Raw genomic sequence first — 19,963 nt, 5'->3', positions numbered from 1 at the left:
AAGCAAGGGAACAATGGTGCTGAGAAGTTTGTACCCAGTCTAAGTTACCTGATCAGAGACTGCCTCAGGCCTCCAGACCAGCCACTTCATTTGTAAGTCAAGAGCCCCTTTACCTTAATGGACTGCAGGAAGAGGTAGAATTTATCCCTTCACTTCCATCCAGAGAAAAATGTCCACTCTGTCCTCCATCCCATGGGGGTTTAATACTGACTACACTGGGGATAGCACATCGAGGTGCTCAACTTCTTCAAGGAGATGGCCACTCCAGTTTCTGGGGCTCTTCAGGGAGTACAGAAAAGGGGTTACTAAACTAGATTGTTGGAAGAGTAAGAGCCAAGTAAGGTTTTAAGAGTTAAGCTAAGTCCCCAGAGCACTTGGCAACTCAAGGAAATGCATTTCAACCCCATTTCTGGATGGAAATACCAAAATGCTGGACTGCTTGTCCTGGTGGAAGTTGAAGCCATTAGCTCAGGCTGGAAGTTTCCCTCTTGAGGAGGTGATGGGCACAGCTCAGTGCAGCCACTGGCAGCAGCCTGGTCTCACCAAGGCTGTGGTTGCTGCACAACACGTCAGGCAGCTGTTTCAGAGGGATCTAACAGACTGCAAGTCCTGGCTTTCAAGTCTTGCTGGAGCTCAGAGGGAAAGAAGGGAGGCCCAGGAAAAGTGGTCCCTACTCCGTTTGTTTACAATTACCCCAAAAAATGAGAGACTAGCAGGGAAATATTTAAAGATTTTTTAAAGCTGCACACAGAAAAAAAAAACCCTCATAGCCTAGAAGTGTTTCAGTTTACATGAGACAATGATGAAATGTCATCATGACACTTCTGTGGCAAAGACTGTGGGCTGGAAACTTTCAGGGCCTTTTAATTTCTGGTAGTGCCTGCTAAGGGGCTTGGTGGGTTGGTATTCAAAAAAAGAGAACAGCAGACATTCTTGCCCTGAAAGGAGGAATCTGTCCTGCAATGAGACTAGAGGAATGGTGGGCAACAAGGTGCTTCAGAGACGTTGCCCTGTGGAAACATCCCATGGAAACATGAGGCTTGTGCACAGATACAAGTGGCCTCTCAGATGGGGAAGTCAGCCAGGACCTGGCAGTGACCCACTGGGCACAGGAGTCCTGGTTCTGGTCCATTCCACTCATGTGAGCCAAGCTAACATATGGAGAGGTGCTCTGGAAGAGATGCGTCAGGAATAACATCAACTGTTGAACAGTGCCAGGGTTCTAGTGCAAAATCTGCATTTTTATTAAAGACATATTTTGGAAGGCCCATTCAAAAATACATTGTGCTCAGTAAAAATTAACCATTTCCATGCTGATAATTAAGGTTACCACAGGATTTTTTTTCTCTTTTAGAATATTTACAGCAACAATAGAAATTGTACAGAAGTAAAGAATGGAATACATGCTCAAAAAAAATTTGGTAAGGTGTACCAACAACATGATACAAAGGGTTGTATACAAACACATTACAAATGGTTTATTAACTTGAATGAAGTCATCCTTAAATATTCAACACATTTTAAAATCAATTTGTATTCCAGGATTAAAAAGACCACAACATATCCCTTCCACAACAGAAAGCACGGTAGATTTAAAAGTTTGTGCGCTTTAGATTTCTAATAGCTGTTAAAAAACATCAGGGAATCTTATCCATAAATTTATAAGTTTTGAAAGCTGCCTCCTCAGTCTGTTAATCTGTACTGGCAGATAGTGAAAAAAAAAAATCCTAAATTTATTTTTTTTCTTTCTTCCAAATGTCATAAATTTAAAATTAAACATTCCACAGTGGACACCTAAGGAGTCCTGGAATTCCCTATCAGATTAACCAGATTTTTAAATGCCTGCATAGAATTTAAAAAAAAAAAAAAAAGGTTTCTGGGAAGATTTTAGCTTATTGGTTCATATAACCCAAATATAAACTTACTTCTTGCAATTAGTCAGATCCTTCAGTAGTACGAGTCTAAGATGTGCACTAAAAAAAAAAAAAAAAAAAGAAAAAAAGAAGGAAAAGGACAAGACAGTTCCCTATGCTTAAAGTTTTGCCTTGTAACTAAAGAGTTAAAAACTCTGCCACTGGATTTACATGTCTGAAGTTTACACCAAGAGGTTCATATCCTATAGGAAAATTGAACAGCAGCTTCCACCTTGTGCTATGGACACGCTTTACCTTTATGCTAATGGAAAGCTCTGACAGCAGCTACTTCACAACGCATTTCCACGCCTGTACAATTAAGATGCCACCTTGCATTTCTCAGAACTGATCCAGAGAAACAATGCCCTGTGAAAACAGAGACCTGGTGGAAGGAAAAGCCTGGTAGGCAGTGCGTATTGGTGGGGGCACAATGAGGTAAGGTATCTCACCCAATGAAATGGAAAATTAAAATGAAGGAAATCCTGAGCAAGTCTAAGGATAGCTGTTTGAGTAAAACAGCAAATAGGGTGGAGTAGTAGATAAGGCCTCTAACTCCCTGAAAATCAGCACAAGAGAAACAACAAAGAACAAGGCAACTGCAATATTTGAGAACCACAAGGGAAGGCCAAGGGAAGACTGCAAAGCAGTGCAAAGGATGGCACTGGGATTCTAGAGAGACAGCTCAGATGGCTTGGAGGTTTCAGAAGTATTTCAGATGAAGGCCCAACAATATTTTATTACATGGTTGCTAACAGTACCTAGAGGAAGAATCTTTTTAGATGTCTCTTCAAAATTTGGACTCAATAATAAGCTCAGAATAAACAAACTCAACCTCAACCACATTCTGCAAGAGAGAGGAGGTAGATTGACTTGCAGAGAAGACAAGAGATGTGTAGTCATTCTTAGGCTAAGACACAAATTCCATGTTCAGGCTCTTGGGCCACATTTCAAGAGTCACTCTTGCCCGGCTGCATATTTTGTTATGTTCTGAAAGAGCCTGAGAAGCAATCTGATTTGGTGGAATGAAAGCATCCAAACAAAGTAGGGCCAGTCCTCTCACAGTTCACATGCATCTTCCACAAACCTCAGCTTTTGCACCAAACAACTGGCGCACAGAAGGTCACAAATCTGTATCCAACCAGAACTCAGAACAAGTAAAATTCAGACCTAATCCATCAGATTTACCTATGCTGTCTCATGTGGTAGTTGTTAAGACACTCCACTGAGAGAACAGATGACCTAACACAGCTTTTTCTTACAATTGAAAGAGGATCTCCTATAAAATCTGCTTTGCTAATTTTAATGGAATTTGCTTTGTGATTGCAAAATGAGGAATCTTCTGTTTCAGTACAACATTCAGCACAGCACAAGCCTTCACTTGCCTGATGAGCCTGAGCATTGATGTACTGCTGCTGCTTGACCATTTGAAAAAGGTGCCAACATCTAGAACTTCCAAGTTTTGTTATATTTAAAGGGTTTACTCAAATCAATCCCTTTTAAAAAAAGGCCAGAAGTTAAATGGCTTTTTTCCTCATTCATTACAAACCCAGTTAAGGAATGGTTAAGATCATGATACCATTAGAAAGAGCTGTGTAGGGAAAGGCACCTGTTCTTTAAAAGTGTCTTGATTTGAAGGTTATTCAAAAATGGTTACAATAGGGCACATCACCTTTCCAACCATCTCCTGTGGCACTCCTATTTCAAATGGTGGCCAACTAACATGAACAACAGGCTAGATGCATTGTTGTTCATGTTCATTAATGGGGTAATATTGTGATATTACCCCATTAATGGATGTAGTATGCATGCTAGCTGAAATGGAAAAAGTAAGCATTCATTGCCACCCCACAATTTGCAGTATATCATATATGGCTATCCTTTTCACACTCTTTGTGTGACTGGGATGCAAATATTCTCCCAGCTCAACTCTGACAGTTATCAACACATACAGAATTAATTACATGCAAGTATTTTGAAGCAAGTCTCACTACCAAATCATTACAAGACAACAAAACAAAGAAACATGAATAAAAACCCCAGTACTTCTAGAGCACAGCTCCTCTTTAAAGTGGCTAGGTTTTGCCTTGGCTACCTAGGTCACAACAGTGCTTTCAGAGCTGTATAATCTGTACCCCCATAGGTTCCCTGTGTTCTTATAGGGAGATCTACAGAGTTGTTGAGAATTCATAGCTTTTTCTGGGTGAACCTAGGAATCTACTCAGCTAACACATCATCTTTTTGAAGAAAAAAAGAAAAGGCTGGTATATAGCTTTTTAAACAAGTGAGATTGATCTCCCAAGAGATCCAACTGCAATGACAAGGAAGGGGAAGAGCCTACCAGAGGCCACTGCTTCCTGAAGAGTCTCTCCAGCCTTGGTCCCAGAAACAAGTTGGTGTGGTAGAGAGAAAGGTGACCAGCCAAATGACAACCTGAGGATGCCTCACGCACTTGGAAATTTGAAGCTGCTTTAATATTGATCTACAAGAACAAGTGGCATTTGAGGAACATTTTAGGAGACAAATCTGGGATCATTGACTTCCTGCCAAGAACTCTGCCCAGTGCTCTCCTGCAACCTCTCAGAGGAGCAACAAAGCTTGGACTGTCATAAACTGAGCAAAAAGCGGAGAGAAGGGACTGCTCTCTGTGGCCAGGTCTGTTGAAAACAGATGTTGTTCTAGGTTAATACATTTACATTACAGTTTAAAACAACAGCTTAGACACACGATTTCAGTTAGGATGACCTTAAGGTGCTTTTTTTTTCAGTTATAAAGAGCTCAAGAGCTATAACTAAAACATATAGACAAGTTTAGGCAGCTTGAGTTCTGCAAAATGACTACAGTCAATTTCTGAAACGTAGTTTCTTTTTTATTCACATCATCAGTGATGCCATAAGGCAAAAGATTGCCAAAGAATAAAATACACTTTAACTAGGATCCTTTATACTAAATAAATCTATAGAGCATGTAGTACAGGACTCACAGATCAGTGCAAAGGAAAGCTCACACTTACAAAAGAATTTGTTCTGTAATTCTCTTCCTCTTTATTAAGTCAGAAAATCTCAGTCACTATAATAAGACTCCTTTGAAAATCTCGACAAAATTACACTTGCCATATTCTAAATATTGGGAAGCTAGACCAAGTTAAAAATACAGAATTCATCCCAGCACCAGCTGGCCGAGCTACTGGAACTTCTTTCCAACAGAAGAAAGAAAATACTACATACATTCAACACAATTTAGTATTCAACTGAAAGCTACTACAGTTTGTTGAATTCAAGAGGAAAATGCAGTATGAAGTAGAAACAAGTTTCTGTAAATATGGGCCACCAAATACTCAAACATTCCTTGGGTCACCTTTGAAGATTTGCTAACTACTTTAAACAGCTATATGTACAGTCAGGGATCACCCTGATTTAACTTAATGGGTACAGAGGAAAAAAAATCCTTGATGAACATTTTTCCTTGCTAGAAATTGTAACAACCTCATATAGCCCCTACTCATATAGTACCATCATCCCAGCATGAAGATCTTACCAGCAAGCTAAAAACCTTGCAGAGGCAAAAGGATACATATACACGAAGCACAAAAGAGTCTAGATTGAACATTCCCTGTGAGACTGAATGCGGAATCATCAAGGTTGGAAGAAACCTTTAGGATCATCCAGTCCAACCATCAAGCACCCCAGTCACCCCATAACCATATCCCCAAGTGCCACATCCAGATGCCTCTCAAACACTTCCAGAGTCGGTGACTGCACCGCATCCCTGGACAACTTATTCCAATGCCTGAACACTCTTTCAGTGATCTTTTTTTCCCTAATATCCAATTGGAACCTCTCCTGGTACAACAGAAGGTAATTTCCTCTCATCCTTTCACTTGAGACACGAGAGAAGAGGCTGATCCCCACCTGGCTACACCTTCCTTTCAGGTGGTTGTAGAGAGCAGTGAGGTCCCTCTGAGATTCCCTTTTCCAGATTAAACGCCCCCAGCTCCCTCAGCCACTCTCATAACACTTGTGCTCCAGGCCCTTCCCCAGCTCTGTTGCCATAAAAGAGACATTCAAACTGCACTGCTTAGAGCCCCACTCTCTCAGGCACTGCTTTTGTGAGGGATTTCAGTGGCATCAGCCCATTTCAAAGCAGGGCTTAAAGGGCTCATGTAGCTGTGACCAATGAATCTAACAGACTGCTAAAATAAGCTGCTAAACTCTGACAGTGACGACAGGTAAGTATCACAATATCTTTCCTGGATGCCCACTGAACTTAGAAAAAACTGAATAGCCTTTCCTGTCTATTGTATTTATATATGCTATATATATGATATATCAATACAGTGCATATATCATATATAGAGAGATATTATATATCATATCTAGCTATAGAAAAATCACATGCATATTTCTTGCAGGCAATTGACAAAGGAAGAATTCCTATTTTTTCATTTTTCAAATTTAGTAGACTTATTTTTAGTCCTGGACAAAACTGATATAACATCCTTCCACACTGTTCTTTCCGACAACAATTTTTACAGTGGTGGTGCCGAATTTGCTGTTGTTAGAACTTTGGTATGACTCAAGAGGTACTGAACAGCATGTCCAGTTTGCATTGTTATCCAAGTTGGAAGTTCAGCTTTTACTGCCTGGCTGCTTCTGTTAACTTCATCTATGGCTAAATCATTCAATTTACATTCAGGTTAATCTCTTTTTGGGAAAGACAGTGTATTTGCAAGTACAGGTGTCTTACAAAGACAGCATCTAGAAAATAAAGTATGCTGCAGAGTAATGAGGGAGTGGAAGCAATGTGTTTAAAAAGGAAAGATTGTATTGTTCTGACACTACAAGCCTGGCTCTCCTCTTATTGCACAAAGTTTAGACTGGCATAACTCTTTTGACTCCTACTGACTCACCTTTGATTTACTTTATTGGTAGCAACAGAGGAATCAGGGTGTGTATTTGCTACACTTGACATTCACCAAAGTAAAGGCAGTTTTAACTGTGTTGTACAGGAGACTGGAGCCCAAGATCTAGTATTTTGCTGAGACTGGTAGCTGAACTGGGTACGGGAATATTTGGATAGTAAGACCTAAGTAGAACTCATGTTGCATGGCAACCTTCTCCCTCAATATCCAAATATCATATTTGTAGCTTTAAATATATCCTGAAATATAATAAAAAGTGCAAGAGTAGTTTAAATTCTAATACAGTGTTTATCTTATTAGTTAATAGATTGCTAGAGATTTAAAATACACATATGCATAAAAGCTTATACCATGATCTGCAGTGCCATGCTATGCTTAAGTGTCAAAGTTTTGCATTTCACTTGCAATTCATGCTGTGTTTCTTTGGTTTTCACCCCTGCTATTAAGTGGAAGAGCACCTGCTTTTGCTTGTAGTAATGGGGCACTTTATCTCTTTAGAAGAAACAAAAATTTGGTACTGGGGCTCTGTGCTCTTGATGCAGATGCAGAAATCCCATTAATATTACTAGGAAAGCTAAGGACAGGGGAGAACATACCACATTTAGATTACTGTACAGTTCTGCAGTCTCTTACATTTAGCCAATACTTCCAACAAAACAGCCCATAATAAAGCTTGGAATTGAATTCTGTCTTTTGTTTGTTACCAATGACGCCTATAATACTGGGCTCTCATAGTCAAGCAAGATCCATACTGTTACAGTCACATTTCTATCCACATTCAGCTTCCTTTTATTAGAAGTATAATACTGCACTTTATATCACAAATGTATAAAAAATATGGCAGATAGTGTCATAACAATACTTTTCTTTTAAATGAGTATATTTAAAAAACAGACAGTTATTTTCCATTTATATATATATATTTATATATAGAATAAAATACTCCTGATGCAATATATAAATGTTACTGTTAGTTTTTTATAGAAACTACTGTAGCTGTTGCACTGCTTCACAATGTTTCAAACAGCTCAAAATAACTTTACATTATAACATAAAAGATATGATTATAACAGTACAATATTAGGTCATCATAAATAAATATTACAAATCCTATCAAATATGGAAATTTAAAAAACAAATTTAAGACATACAATTTAACTTTAAACCCTTAATAGGGATACACTTTTATCACATAAACCCCACTGTTTTAACTAGGCAGCAAAAAATGTAGTAAGGGCATAGGCCTAGACAATGTTTTCACCCTTATAAATGCCAATACATACCAGAAGTCTCCCAGCTTTCAGACAGAGATGTGCACTGAGCTGGAATGTAAATGAGAGAAAATGACAATGCATTTTTCTCCCTGACCGGCACACTCTGCCTGGCGTCCAGTGACATTTCTGATGACTGGTAATTCATAGTTCCACTCGTGCTCCTGTAAATCCCTGACTCTCCCGTGGTGCTGAACAGCACAGCTCCACACGTACATATTGCACACCTGTATAAAGCTGAAAATGAAGTCTTACCATCACCAGAAGCACCACCGCTCCCCTAGGCTGATCTCCACCCCCACTGGTCTGTTTGCTGGGTGCCATTACAAGGCTGTCTCTTTGAGATCGTTCAGGTTTGGCATGCGCGGCCGGTTCGTGCGGCCGTAGCTGTGCCCGTTCTGGCCGCTCTTGGCAGGCAGCTGGTCCGAGTAGGGGGGTCCGTCGCTCACGCTCCTGTTCACGGGGGACACGTGCCAGGTGGGCTCCAGCTGGCTCGGGATCTGCAGCGTCGGCCGGCTCTTCGCCTGCGGCTCTGGCCGCACGTTGCTGCTGCTGCTGCTGGAGCTTTGACTCATGGGATGGATTCGCACTTCAGGGAAAGAGGCTTTGGCTGGCTGGCTGGGTAAGGGCTGGAAGCGGGGCTCAGCAGCAACGGGATGGTTTGAAGAGAGGTGTAAGAGCTTCCGAAGAGATTTTAACGGCTGGCTCTGAAAGACACGCAGAAAAGCTCCATCCCACCAGACCTCCCATAAAAAAGCTGTCCTATCCTAAACTGAACATCTTAAACTTTATGGGACTCCTTCACTTTCAGTTCATATTTGTTTGATATATTTCATTCCAAGCTATGACTACACACCTGAGAAATGTCTTTTCATCACAGTCCAACCTATTAGCTACCTGAAAAGATGGAACCTTTTCTCCCTCAGAAAAAAATTGGTCCTGTCATTTATTTTATCCTTGTTTCCTTTGAAAATGCATAGACAATTGAATTAGCTGTCCATCTATCTGCTACTAACTTCAGAACCTCAGCCACATTTTATGAGGAACAGGTTTCAGAAATACAAGTTCTTAAAAACGTTGTGAACATAAACTAGGGGTTGGAGTGAGTCTTGAGTAACCATCTGCACTGAAACGAGGTCTGGCAGAACTCAGAAGTTACGTATTTTGTTTGCTGGCAGCTGGGTGATAGGCAGCTCCAGTCTCACACAGCCCCTTTCACTGGCGAGCAGGTTGAAGGTGAATGGTGATACAGGGTTACTGAAAATGGGAAGCAAGAACCTGGGGAAGCCTAACTTCACAAAGTGGTATGAAAGCAGTCTTGTTAAATTCCACAGCTCACAGAGCAACTTGTTTCTTCAAACACTGCAGCTGCAACAAACGCTCTTTTTCAGTTTCCAGTGTGACAACAATGGAGCATGGCACTGACGCTCCCTCCCAAACACTGAGCCGGTTTTAGAACCAGAGAAAAAAAGTTGCACTAATGCAGTGCTATGCTCCAAATATGTACCCTGCTGAAACTGCAGTCTGTGCCAGCCACACTGTAACTTGGTCTGGATGCTTTGGTGACCACATCAAGTATCAAACTCTGCTGAGCAGCAGCCAACCCTCAAGATTCACCATTCCTTACAGAGCTGACTTAAGGGCTTTTGTACAGCACTGCATTGCCACCATGGACGTGCACTGAAACACTGCTTGCCTATTATACAAAAACATAACCAATATTTCAAAGGGCTCAAAGACGGACACAGGACATTTAATCTCTCTTTTCCTTGTCATTTATGTCCCCATTTGAAAAAGATGATGCAGGACTGCAGGTACATCTAGTGAGCAAGGAATTAAAAAGTTGGGAAACAATGTCAAATGCAATTCTTCTATTCACCAGAGAAAAAGCTATTAAGATGTATCACTGATATTAATATATAGGGAATTGATAATGCCACTTACATGAGGCTGGATATCTGTCATCTTCTCAGGATGCCAATCCTTCTGTCTGCTGCTCTGGTGATTGGAAGAATGAATGGCTTTCTGTAATGCCAAGAGATCCTGACCTTCAGTATTAGGCATCTGCAACAAAATATTAAATACTGGTCTCCTAGTATTTTCTTAAGAATAGCTGTAAATAATTTCCCACAGTTAATTACAGAACACAAGTGAAGCCCATTACTGCAGCAGAATTGCAATGACCTCTCAATTATTCTCCCCACAGTAAGAGCAAGTGGCTGTGGACATCATGCAGATTTGCTCTACCCTTAGCCCTTAAAGCATTCACATGCTGTTAGTGTTATTTGCTGTAAGAAAGAGCAGTTAAACAAGGCATCAAAAATAAAATTAAAACCAAAATATTGTTGAGCCTCATCTTAATTTAAAAAGCATTCCATACTGCAGTTAAGACCATGGATCAGTTCTATAAATTTGCTCCAGAGTGAAGCAGACCAAAATCCCCCTAAACTGATCTCTTGACTGACATCACAAAACCAAGAGCTTTCTCCATTCCCATCTTTCTTCTCCTCCACAAATATCCCAAACTAAAGCAAAAATTAAGAAACAGTTGAAAATTTATGGCAGAAAGATAATTTAAAACTTACATGTAGCTTTTTATCTCATTTCAAGAATTCTAAGTAAAAAGAGGACAGTCAAAATGTAATCTTTTTTTAATGCAAGCTGTCTTTTATCATGAACAATTAGGACAAACAAAAATACAACAGACACATGAGCTAAAGTTCTTTACAGATAATCCATTGTTAGTATTTGATTTATTTAGATTTATATATGAAGGAGTCATTTGTATAAAATTATGTATTTACAATATAGTTATAAACCAAACCAGGTTAATTTTTTTCTTGAATGAAACATAATGAGACAGTTTAATTTTAAACATACACAATTTCACAACAATTTCCCTTCCTTAGTCTTACTTCCAAGGCTCATTCTCTCTGGGAACTATTTCACTATGTCAAATACTATCAAAAATTTTTTTAGGCACCATCTGTTTCAACAAAACTGCCAATTTTACTTAAATTTATTGAACTGGCCCAAGATACTTAACTGGCATGAAGAGGAAGGGATACCATGAAAATAAACCACATGCTGCTGTAGCCAGTAAAACAAATTTACTGGTGCATTTTACAGTGTTACTGTACTTAAAAATTAATACCATTGGTAGAGTGACTACAGGAAGTTTTTTCAAAGAAGAACTATGCTTTAAATTATTCTTTGAATTAAAAAGAGGAAAGAGGGATTTCTTGATGCTTGGATTCTCGCCGTTGGTTGAGTCTGTCTGCAATATAAGACACAAAAACTAAATGCATAATATTTCAATTCAAGAGATCTGCCCCTTACTAAATTAACTGGTTTTTTTTTTTGGTAATACAACAATACATGTTATCAAGCCTATAATTTGCTTTTGGAAAATACAATAATGATTGAAAAAAGCCTATGGAACAAATTCAAGGAACTCAATGCACAGAAAGCACGTAAAAAAAAAAGATCAGCACACCCATTCTTACATCCATGTTCATTAGGAATACAGAACATGTTTATTTCAAAGGCTTTTGGAAATACCTGGTAGCTCTTTTTGACTTTACTGAGCTTTGAATTAAATCCTGTAACTCTGGCAATCATTTGTATTTCTGATAATGACCTAAAGCAGTATGACATTTCTTATTTTTATATAAAGAAAATATTAAAGATCCACTAACAATAATAGTGGATAGTTACACTTGGGGAAAAAAACGCCTTCTATTTTTGACTTGCAATAAGAGCTAAGGCTCCAAGATTAATTATTTCAGTTCTGACATAAACATGCCATTATCAGCTTCACGTATAGCTGCAAGTACACTGGCTGGTTTATTTTAATTTATGGAGCACAACCAAAGAGCTTACCCATAGATGAATGAACAACTAACAGAACTATAAGGTACTAGAACTATAAATGGGTCTATTTCTCCCATGCTCAGGTGCAAACAAGCATAGGAGATATGTATGGTGCCTTGCAGTTTCCTGTCTATCAGAAGAAATCTTAATTAAGCATTAGAATTTATATATGACTAAATACAATGACAAGTGCACTACCAAAAGCATGGGCTTTCAAACAGCTTTCTCAGCTTCTAGATTCCATCCAAGTTAATGAAAATCAATAATTAGCATAGCTTATGTTCAGGAACTTTATGGAAGAATTTCCTGTTTCAAATTCAGTAAATTAAAAGGGAATGAAAGAACTGCTAAGAGAAATGCTCACCTGAAACTGCTTTTTCCAAAGCAGGTAATTTCTTCAGACCCATAGATTGAAATAAGTGCCAAAATCTGCAAAACTCAGGCTCCTCTGAAGATAGTGCCTACTGACACTTTGCACAACCCTCATGGATATCAAATTGTTTGGTGGCAAATGACATAAAACCGTGATTCTAATAATCCTCAAAACCTTTTGCTACATTACTAAAACACTTCAAACGATGAAAAGGAGAATGGATAAGAACAGCTCTGCAAAAACAATATTGCAAAGAATTCCCATAACAGGCAGTAACAATTGCTAACCCACGAGGTAGTGCACCTGGAGAACTCTAGGGAGAATAATTAATGGGAACAACCTGCAGGAAGAAGTGTCAGGAACTGGGATCAATTCTAGGCTGTTAGATATTTTGAGAATGATATTACTAAGATGTCTTGAATCCAATTTCAGGTATCTTTTACAATTCCTGTAATGATGATCACCAGCAAAATGAGACTTGCCAAAGGATATCAGAAGTAAATCATAGCTAGCTACTATGTACTTCCTAGCTCTGTAACAGTCCCCAGGTCTAATTTATTATTTCCTTCTGAAAGTCTGTGTTTGAGTAAATAACTAGAATTTCATACTTGTAGGACTCTACATGAATTGTAGGTCTCAGGAAAAAACCTTGGATGGTAACAAGCTGTCTATTAAGACTTTTAATAGGAACTCATAGAAAACATTTTAAAAGTAGTTGAAGAGCTAATATTACAGTGCTGTGAACAACTTTTACTACTAACACCAAATCTGGTACTGAATTGAAGGCAGTTATTTTATTTTGTGCTGGAAAATCCTAAAGACTGTCCCAGTGTTTGTCAGGTAGATGTCTTCAACTAAGAGATGAAGAAGAACAAAGACCAGTGTCTGAGCCAGACACTTGTACACACATCAGTGGTACAGTCTGTGCCTAGATACTGGCCTGGTAATCAGCTGTAAACAGAAATGGAAGGAGGTTTTTCTGGCTCTGGTTTGATCCAAAACTCAAGTTGATCTCAGCAAGTTTCTAGCTGAGGATGGAAGAGTTGTATCACTATATGATTTCACTAATTTATTAATCTTTCTGTGAGATTCCACCTCTAAGTAGCAATCACAGTTTTTTCCCTTCTCTCTCTTTCTCCTATTCCTCTCTACCCCTCTTTTTAAAAGTGAGAAGAAACAGGTGTAAGGACTTTACATAAATCTGCCTTAGCTTGTAATCAGTGATGGTTTTGGTACCTATAGATCAAGGAGCTTTTGATTTAGGTGTTTTGTAAAATGCCAGATTTTGAGAGGCAACAAAATCTTTCGCACAGTTTAATGTGGAGGGAATCAAGACACCATCTTTCAGCTGAGCTATTGGAGTGTTGTCTGCCACCATGTTTGCATGGCTGGAATCAGAGTAAAGTACAGCAACGAAAATTTAACACCTTTCCCCACCCCACCCCCCTTGAAAATGCATCACTGGAACCAATGGCCTTAGGTGTTATCCTTAACATGTGTCCATGTTATGTCACATGGACATTTTGGTATCAAGCAGTCCCAGAGCTGTAATGTAGACATTTAATTCAGTTGTTTAATACAGATGATCATATTTGAGCTGCATACAGGTATGAGGGTGAACAAGTTCAGAAGGAGAGGTGGATGCCACTACTGTAAATCCCACCCAGCAGGAAGGTAAGGTGCATTTCTGAGTGCTAGTTACACATATGCACATTTCCACACAGTTCAAAGAAATTTTAAAAAAACCCAAACAACAAAAAGCCTGATAATCACTCCTCTCTCCCAATTTTCAACAGATCAGCCCTCCACCAACTCTCAATCCTATCACTTCACACCTTGACAATAAATATTTTCATTAAGTCATTCCCCTTTGCCAGGAGTAAGCATGATTTACTCAATTCTGAGAATCTTCAAAACTATAACTGTGTTTACACTTACAGAAATATTACAATTTTAAATGTTTTACTGTTTCCAGAGCTGTCTTTAAGAATGAGATTATGTTTAGGTTCCTTCAGTTCTTAGGGATATCTTAATTATAAAAATTTGTGAAATGCTAGTATACCATTACTTTCTGATAAAATAAAGTCTTTTCTCCCTCCCAAAAACTTTATGAAAATGTAAAAATGTGTGAGACACCAAAGACTTATACTGAATAACAAAAGCCACAACCCATTCCCTTAACAAAACATAAAACAATTAAGAATGGTTAAGACACATCACTCTTATTCCAGTCATGGAATGCATCAAGAAGACAGAGGCTGCTACCAAGACACTTCCATGAAAAAGACTGGAAAGAATTCTCATTTGTTAAAGTCTCATTTTCTCTGGATGGGTGCCTGAAACTATTCAAGCTCAGGGGACACACAACAATGAAGTTACTATTCCTGGAATGGTATCACCATATCCTGAAAAAGAATTTGTTGCAACATCATCTTAAAACTTGCATCAAAACTGGCTCTCAAAGGGTCTGAACGAAAACGAAGGTGTAAGTTTGGATTTCTTCACTTTCTAGTCCTAGTAAGTGAAGAAATATTTGAAAAGGAAGAAAAATCAACCCTGAACAGAAGAGGAATTTGATTTTCATCTAGTGAGGAGAGAAAATAAAAGAAGTGTATACACATATAAAAATAAATAATGCAAAGGTACTGTACTAATCTAGCATACTAAAATGGTATAATTCAAAATGAATAAAATAATTCTTCTACTAGAAATGCTGCATACTTACATTTTGAGATTTCTTCTTTTTCTTTTTTATTGCCCTGAAAAAACCTTGTTTTTCTTTCTCCTTGAGCTGTTCTGAGTGACTGTTAAGGTTTTCAGGACTTTTCCTAAATATGAAATAAGGCATTGTAAGAGAAATTTTATTATGGTATTACTTTGCAAATTCTGTGCAGCACTGAGATCTGATGCCAAAGAATGTAAATTATTGATTAAAGTAAAAAGATACTTAAAGTTTTAGCATTCATTGGTTCCAGGGTTACTACACAAATACCAGCTAGAGTTATTACAAGGGATAGGAGGTACACAGTGTTAGGGTAAAATGATTAGTTTAAACCAATGAATAGTTTTATTTAGGGAAAAGGAAAGCATGCATGTGTTCTTTTAAGCCAGAATTTAATACTCAAATCAAAATACCACACACGAGGTCTTTTAGGAAAATGAAAAGCATATCTGAGAGAACATACAAATGGCGATGAGCTATCAAAGCACAGGTCCAGTTTATCCATTGCTTGCTGGAGAAGCAGGAGTTGCAAAGCTGGCCAGAGAGAACCACTTTCAACTGCACTTCCTGCCCCATGCTGACACGGCTCCAAATCTATCACCAGGAAAGCTGGGGATCTACTGTTGTCCACTTCAACTTAAAACCTTCCGTTAGTTTGCTATGCGGGAGACAGTGCTGGCAAAAGGAGGTGACCCAAAAATGGAACAGGTGACTTGCCTGAAGACTGAATTTCTCCCTTTTAACTCTTAACTTACATGTCAGAAGCGACTACAGCTGATAAATAACACGTTACTTTCAATATACACAGTATACCATGTATGTAAAGTACTTATACAGGGTAAAAGATGGTTTGCAAGGACAGTGGTGAGACATAACTGACTGCACTTCTAGTGTCCTTTAAAATAGCTTGAAAATTGAAAATGGTGCTGGAAAGCATCACAGAAATATTTTCAGAGATTTCAATCTCTTTAGTGCGTTAAAAAAAACACCCAAACCTCAAATATTTCATTTCCTTGATCATGACGCACAGCTACACATCCAGAAAGAAATTACAGAATAGTAGAAAATCTTGGCACTAACAGGCACAGATACTAGAAGAACAAGCAGGTGGATGATGTAGCCTAAGAAGTCATATAAGAAATAAGGTGCTGATTTTCACAATAACATCATTAACTGTCAGAACAAACTCCTTAGTGAAGTGCATTTCCCATCTTTGATATTTCAAATCAGGACCTTATACTCATCTGGGAGAAACACAGCCCACAGGTCTGCCTCTGGGCCTGGATCCCAGAGGATGGACAACATTTAACAGCAACTGACATACAGAAAGTCATACTGGGTCATTTAATAGTCCCTTTTCAGGTTTAAATTGCATGAAAACAATAAAGAAATTATTCCACTGTCTTGATGGAAAACCCAAAGCAAAGCCAGTGTTTTAAGGGCTCTGTATGACAAACAGGAGCAGCTTTTCTTGGAGCAACTGTAATGTAGCAACATTTAACTGTCTAATACAGTTGTCACTGGCTTCTAATTCTGGCTTTAAATGCTATGCTATCAGCTGGTGATTCAGCTGCTACTACATGCCAGGCTGACTTTTTTTTTTTATTTCTAAATAAATGTAAAAAATATAACTGGGATAGGAATCACTGGAGTCATCCTCCTTATTGATAAAACCATCTTCTGATAGGTGGTATCAGTTCTTCAGTTTCTACACAAAACCACCTCAAGCTTGAAATGTTACCGGGCTCTAAATATAAATGCATGCAGTGTTTAAATCCTGTAATAAAGTGCAACTGTTCATTAAGAGAATGGTCTTAGCAAAAAGATTCATAGGCAGAAAGTATGGTAGAAATTTTCCTAATTTAAATTTTTGAGAACTTGTATCTAGATGCAGAAATTACATTCAGGTGCATGACAATATATATTTAATGTGGACATTACAACACTACTACAGGTAAAAACTCTAGTTTAATGTAATTATTATACTTATAAAAGGTGTTTTAAATATACTGGATTGCTAAGGATTCCTGTTGCTGTCACATCTTTGTATTTGGTACTACTGTAAGTAGTGTGACAGGTGAAAGGCATTATTATACAAAGTCACTTAAAGCACCAAGGAGAAAACCAAAGAGTAAAGACTACTGATAGCTTTACATTCAGTGAACTCAGGAGTCTGACATAACACAGACAGCACACCTGCTTAATTATTTACTAAATGATTTTTACTTGATTTGTTAGAAAAGTTGGAGGAAAGCATGCACCCCAAGTATCCTGCTTGCACTCAGAAAGTCATATAAATGGGGCTAAGAATCTTCTGAGCCTTTCCCCAAAGGAGCTCCTGCGCATCCACAGCTGCAAGCATATCCCAAACCATAGTCTCAATGCAAATTATCAACCCAATAATTGCTGTCCACTGAGGAACCAGTGTCAGATCATAAGCAAGACCCCAGGAGGTTACTTTATCCTTTAAAATTTTTCAATGTCTTGCTATAGCTTTTCTATTACAAAGTCTATTCCAAAATGGAGATGCTATATTTTAACAGGTGAAGTTAATCTTCAGAGTGAAGCTTGGAACAATTTTTGCTATACTTTTAGACAGAGATTCACTCAAGCATGATTCTTTTCTTTGGCCCAGTGAACCTGGATGAGAAAACTGCTCTCCACAGCAGCTCAGCAGAGAGGAGAGAAATGAAATTCTGCACCATCATTTCCTCTTTATAGCTACAGTGACCAGAGAGAATTGGAAAATAAGGGGCTGAGAACTGCTCATTTTCAATTGCTGCTTACCCAAAAGCCAGTGGTTTTATACTGAATGGTTTATGTCATTAACTCCTATGACTCATATTGCAGTACAGTTGTCTGAAAAAGCATTGACCTTGAAAAGCAACTGCTTCAAAACACATGCTCATTATGTGAAGAGAGTGAACATATATAGCATTATAGCAGGAAGCTTCAACACCAGGATTTTGTACTGAGTAAAAATAGAGCAGAACATTTTGATCGATGATGAAACACTGGGATAATTTAGGCATCCCAAAAGATGATTTCCAGATAATGGACAGTACAGGAAAAAATTAGGATTATCAAAAAAATCTGTAGAGTCACACAACACTAAACTCTTACAACATACTGCAAGTATCTTGGCATTTTGCATAAAGCTTCAGCTCTTGAAAGCAAACATCCACCAGAGTCTTCTATGTACTGTCTATTTTAGTAACAAGTAGGAGTAGCCCTAGAGAAGAGCCCCTACTCAGAGAGCTCACTCTCAAGCAGAAACCAAAGGCAAAATGTGCTGTGCTTTGTTATTTTATATTTGTGTACCTTTTGCATGCTTAGGACATATAATGTAGAACACATTGGTTATTCTGGTCTGAAACACTGAAAAGGCTTAAGTACAAACAGAAATTCTGTGATTATCACTCTTATTTATTACCCCTAGTAGAAAAGGTATCCAGCTGCATGCAGGCGCAATGAGGTGTAGCAGCAAACATGCATGTGGCAAGCAAGCTGATGTGCTTTCACATTAACTAAAAAGAAAAAAATAGGAAGCATGTTGCATTCATGCTGCCATAGAGAGATTCATATTGCAGACAGCTCTTTTTGGGAGGCAATTCATCATGCTTGTTTTAATTATTCTTAAGCAACCCTAATCTCAGCAGGCAGCCTGCCTTGGAAACCCTCGTGTACTACTCCCTTTATGGATCCAAACACAATTAATGAGTAAGGTTTTTGTCTAATGAAGGAGTTACTGAAATAGAACTTTTCTTTGAAGATAAGTGACAAACACTAACTCTCCAAGTTACCTTTTAGTTTTAGTCAAAGTAAGACCCTTAAGGGGCAGTCACACAGTTACCATTCTGCAAAGGCAAGAAAATGTCAGAAACGAATGAAGCAATTCAAACAGTTCAAGATAAGAATCTCAATCCCATAAGCTGAAGCCCACAATAAAACATCATGGTTTAAAAGTCTGGCATTGAAAGCTTAAAATCAAAAGATCAAATCTGAACTCTGTTTGGAGCTGCTATTTTTTTTATTTTATCATGTGGAAAAGGAGGATTTATTAATTGGAATAAACCCCAGATTTATAATCTCATATGCAGAATACCATTCAGAATTTGCAATTTCCTGATTTTTTTTAGAAATTCCACTAAAGTAATGGAAAGTATTTATAATGTAGCAACAGTCATGCTGCACACACAGCTGAATATGCTCTAAACTAATTTGCTCAGATGCTTGGTAACCTTTTACTTTCAGGAATAGGAAATGTGACTATAATGTTACACTGACACTGACACAGCAATATAAAAGTCAGTCATGTCCTGTTTACAAAAAACTGTATTCTGGAACCTTGAAACTTGACAGTGGATAAAGTTTTAAGCCTTTTACTCTTGTAAGAATTAGATTTTTTTTCTTTTCTTGCATGACAGAGATTTTGTGTTTATATATATTATATACATATAAAAATAGTAATATTATGTGTATGGTTCCTTGTTTTTATTATTTTTGCAGAAATGTATGACTTATGCTAGAGAGGATATAAAAAGCTACTTGTCATAGCATGACTACATTTGTATGGACATAAAAGGTCTATAAAAAAATGCTTTCCAGAAGCCCCCAGATATCTTATAAGCAGCCAATGCAAACACTTCCAATATGATGTGAGATACACTACTGCATGTTGGAATTGATTCTAAAGAGATATTTAGAGCTATGATGGTGGAAAAGATAATTCAGGCCAATGTTCTGGCACACCGGCAGAATACAATTAAATATCTTGTCTATAACTACTGAATTTGCCCAGCTCAGGACAAAGCTTGTATGAGTAGAAGAGAATAAAACATTTATTCCTGTATCAATATAAAAATAAAAAAGAGCAAGTTCAAGGTCATTTAC

General features: G+C 38.1%; 1 protein-coding gene across 4 annotated transcripts in view; it reads right to left on the bottom strand.

Annotated features, from left to right (window-relative positions):
* Positions 1-1,220: 1,220 nt before the first annotated feature.
* The window catches only part of CDKL5 (cyclin dependent kinase like 5), a 131,145-nt gene continuing 112,402 nt past the window's right edge, over positions 1,221-19,963 (bottom strand). For 2 of the 4 annotated variants that reach the window (XM_050971211.1, XM_050971207.1), the window contains exons 15-18: positions 15,074-15,176; positions 11,257-11,400; positions 10,047-10,166; positions 1,221-8,809 (exon numbers count right to left, since the gene is read on the bottom strand). In XM_050971211.1, coding sequence (XP_050827168.1) covers positions 8,426-8,809; positions 10,047-10,166; positions 11,257-11,400; positions 15,074-15,176 — 751 coding nt within the window. In that variant the 3' untranslated portion in view covers positions 1,221-8,425. The remainder of the gene's footprint in view (positions 8,810-10,046; positions 10,167-11,256; positions 11,401-15,073; positions 15,177-19,963) is intronic. The other 2 variants (XM_050971214.1, XM_050971215.1) reach the window with 2 other exon arrangements.

The sequence above is a fragment of the Serinus canaria genome, chromosome 1 (assembly GCF_022539315.1).
Source record: "Serinus canaria isolate serCan28SL12 chromosome 1, serCan2020, whole genome shotgun sequence".
Classification (NCBI taxonomy): domain Eukaryota; kingdom Metazoa; phylum Chordata; class Aves; order Passeriformes; family Fringillidae; genus Serinus; species Serinus canaria.
The sequence above is the reverse complement of the archived record's forward strand: the minus strand, read 5'-3'. Positions and strand labels throughout refer to the sequence as shown.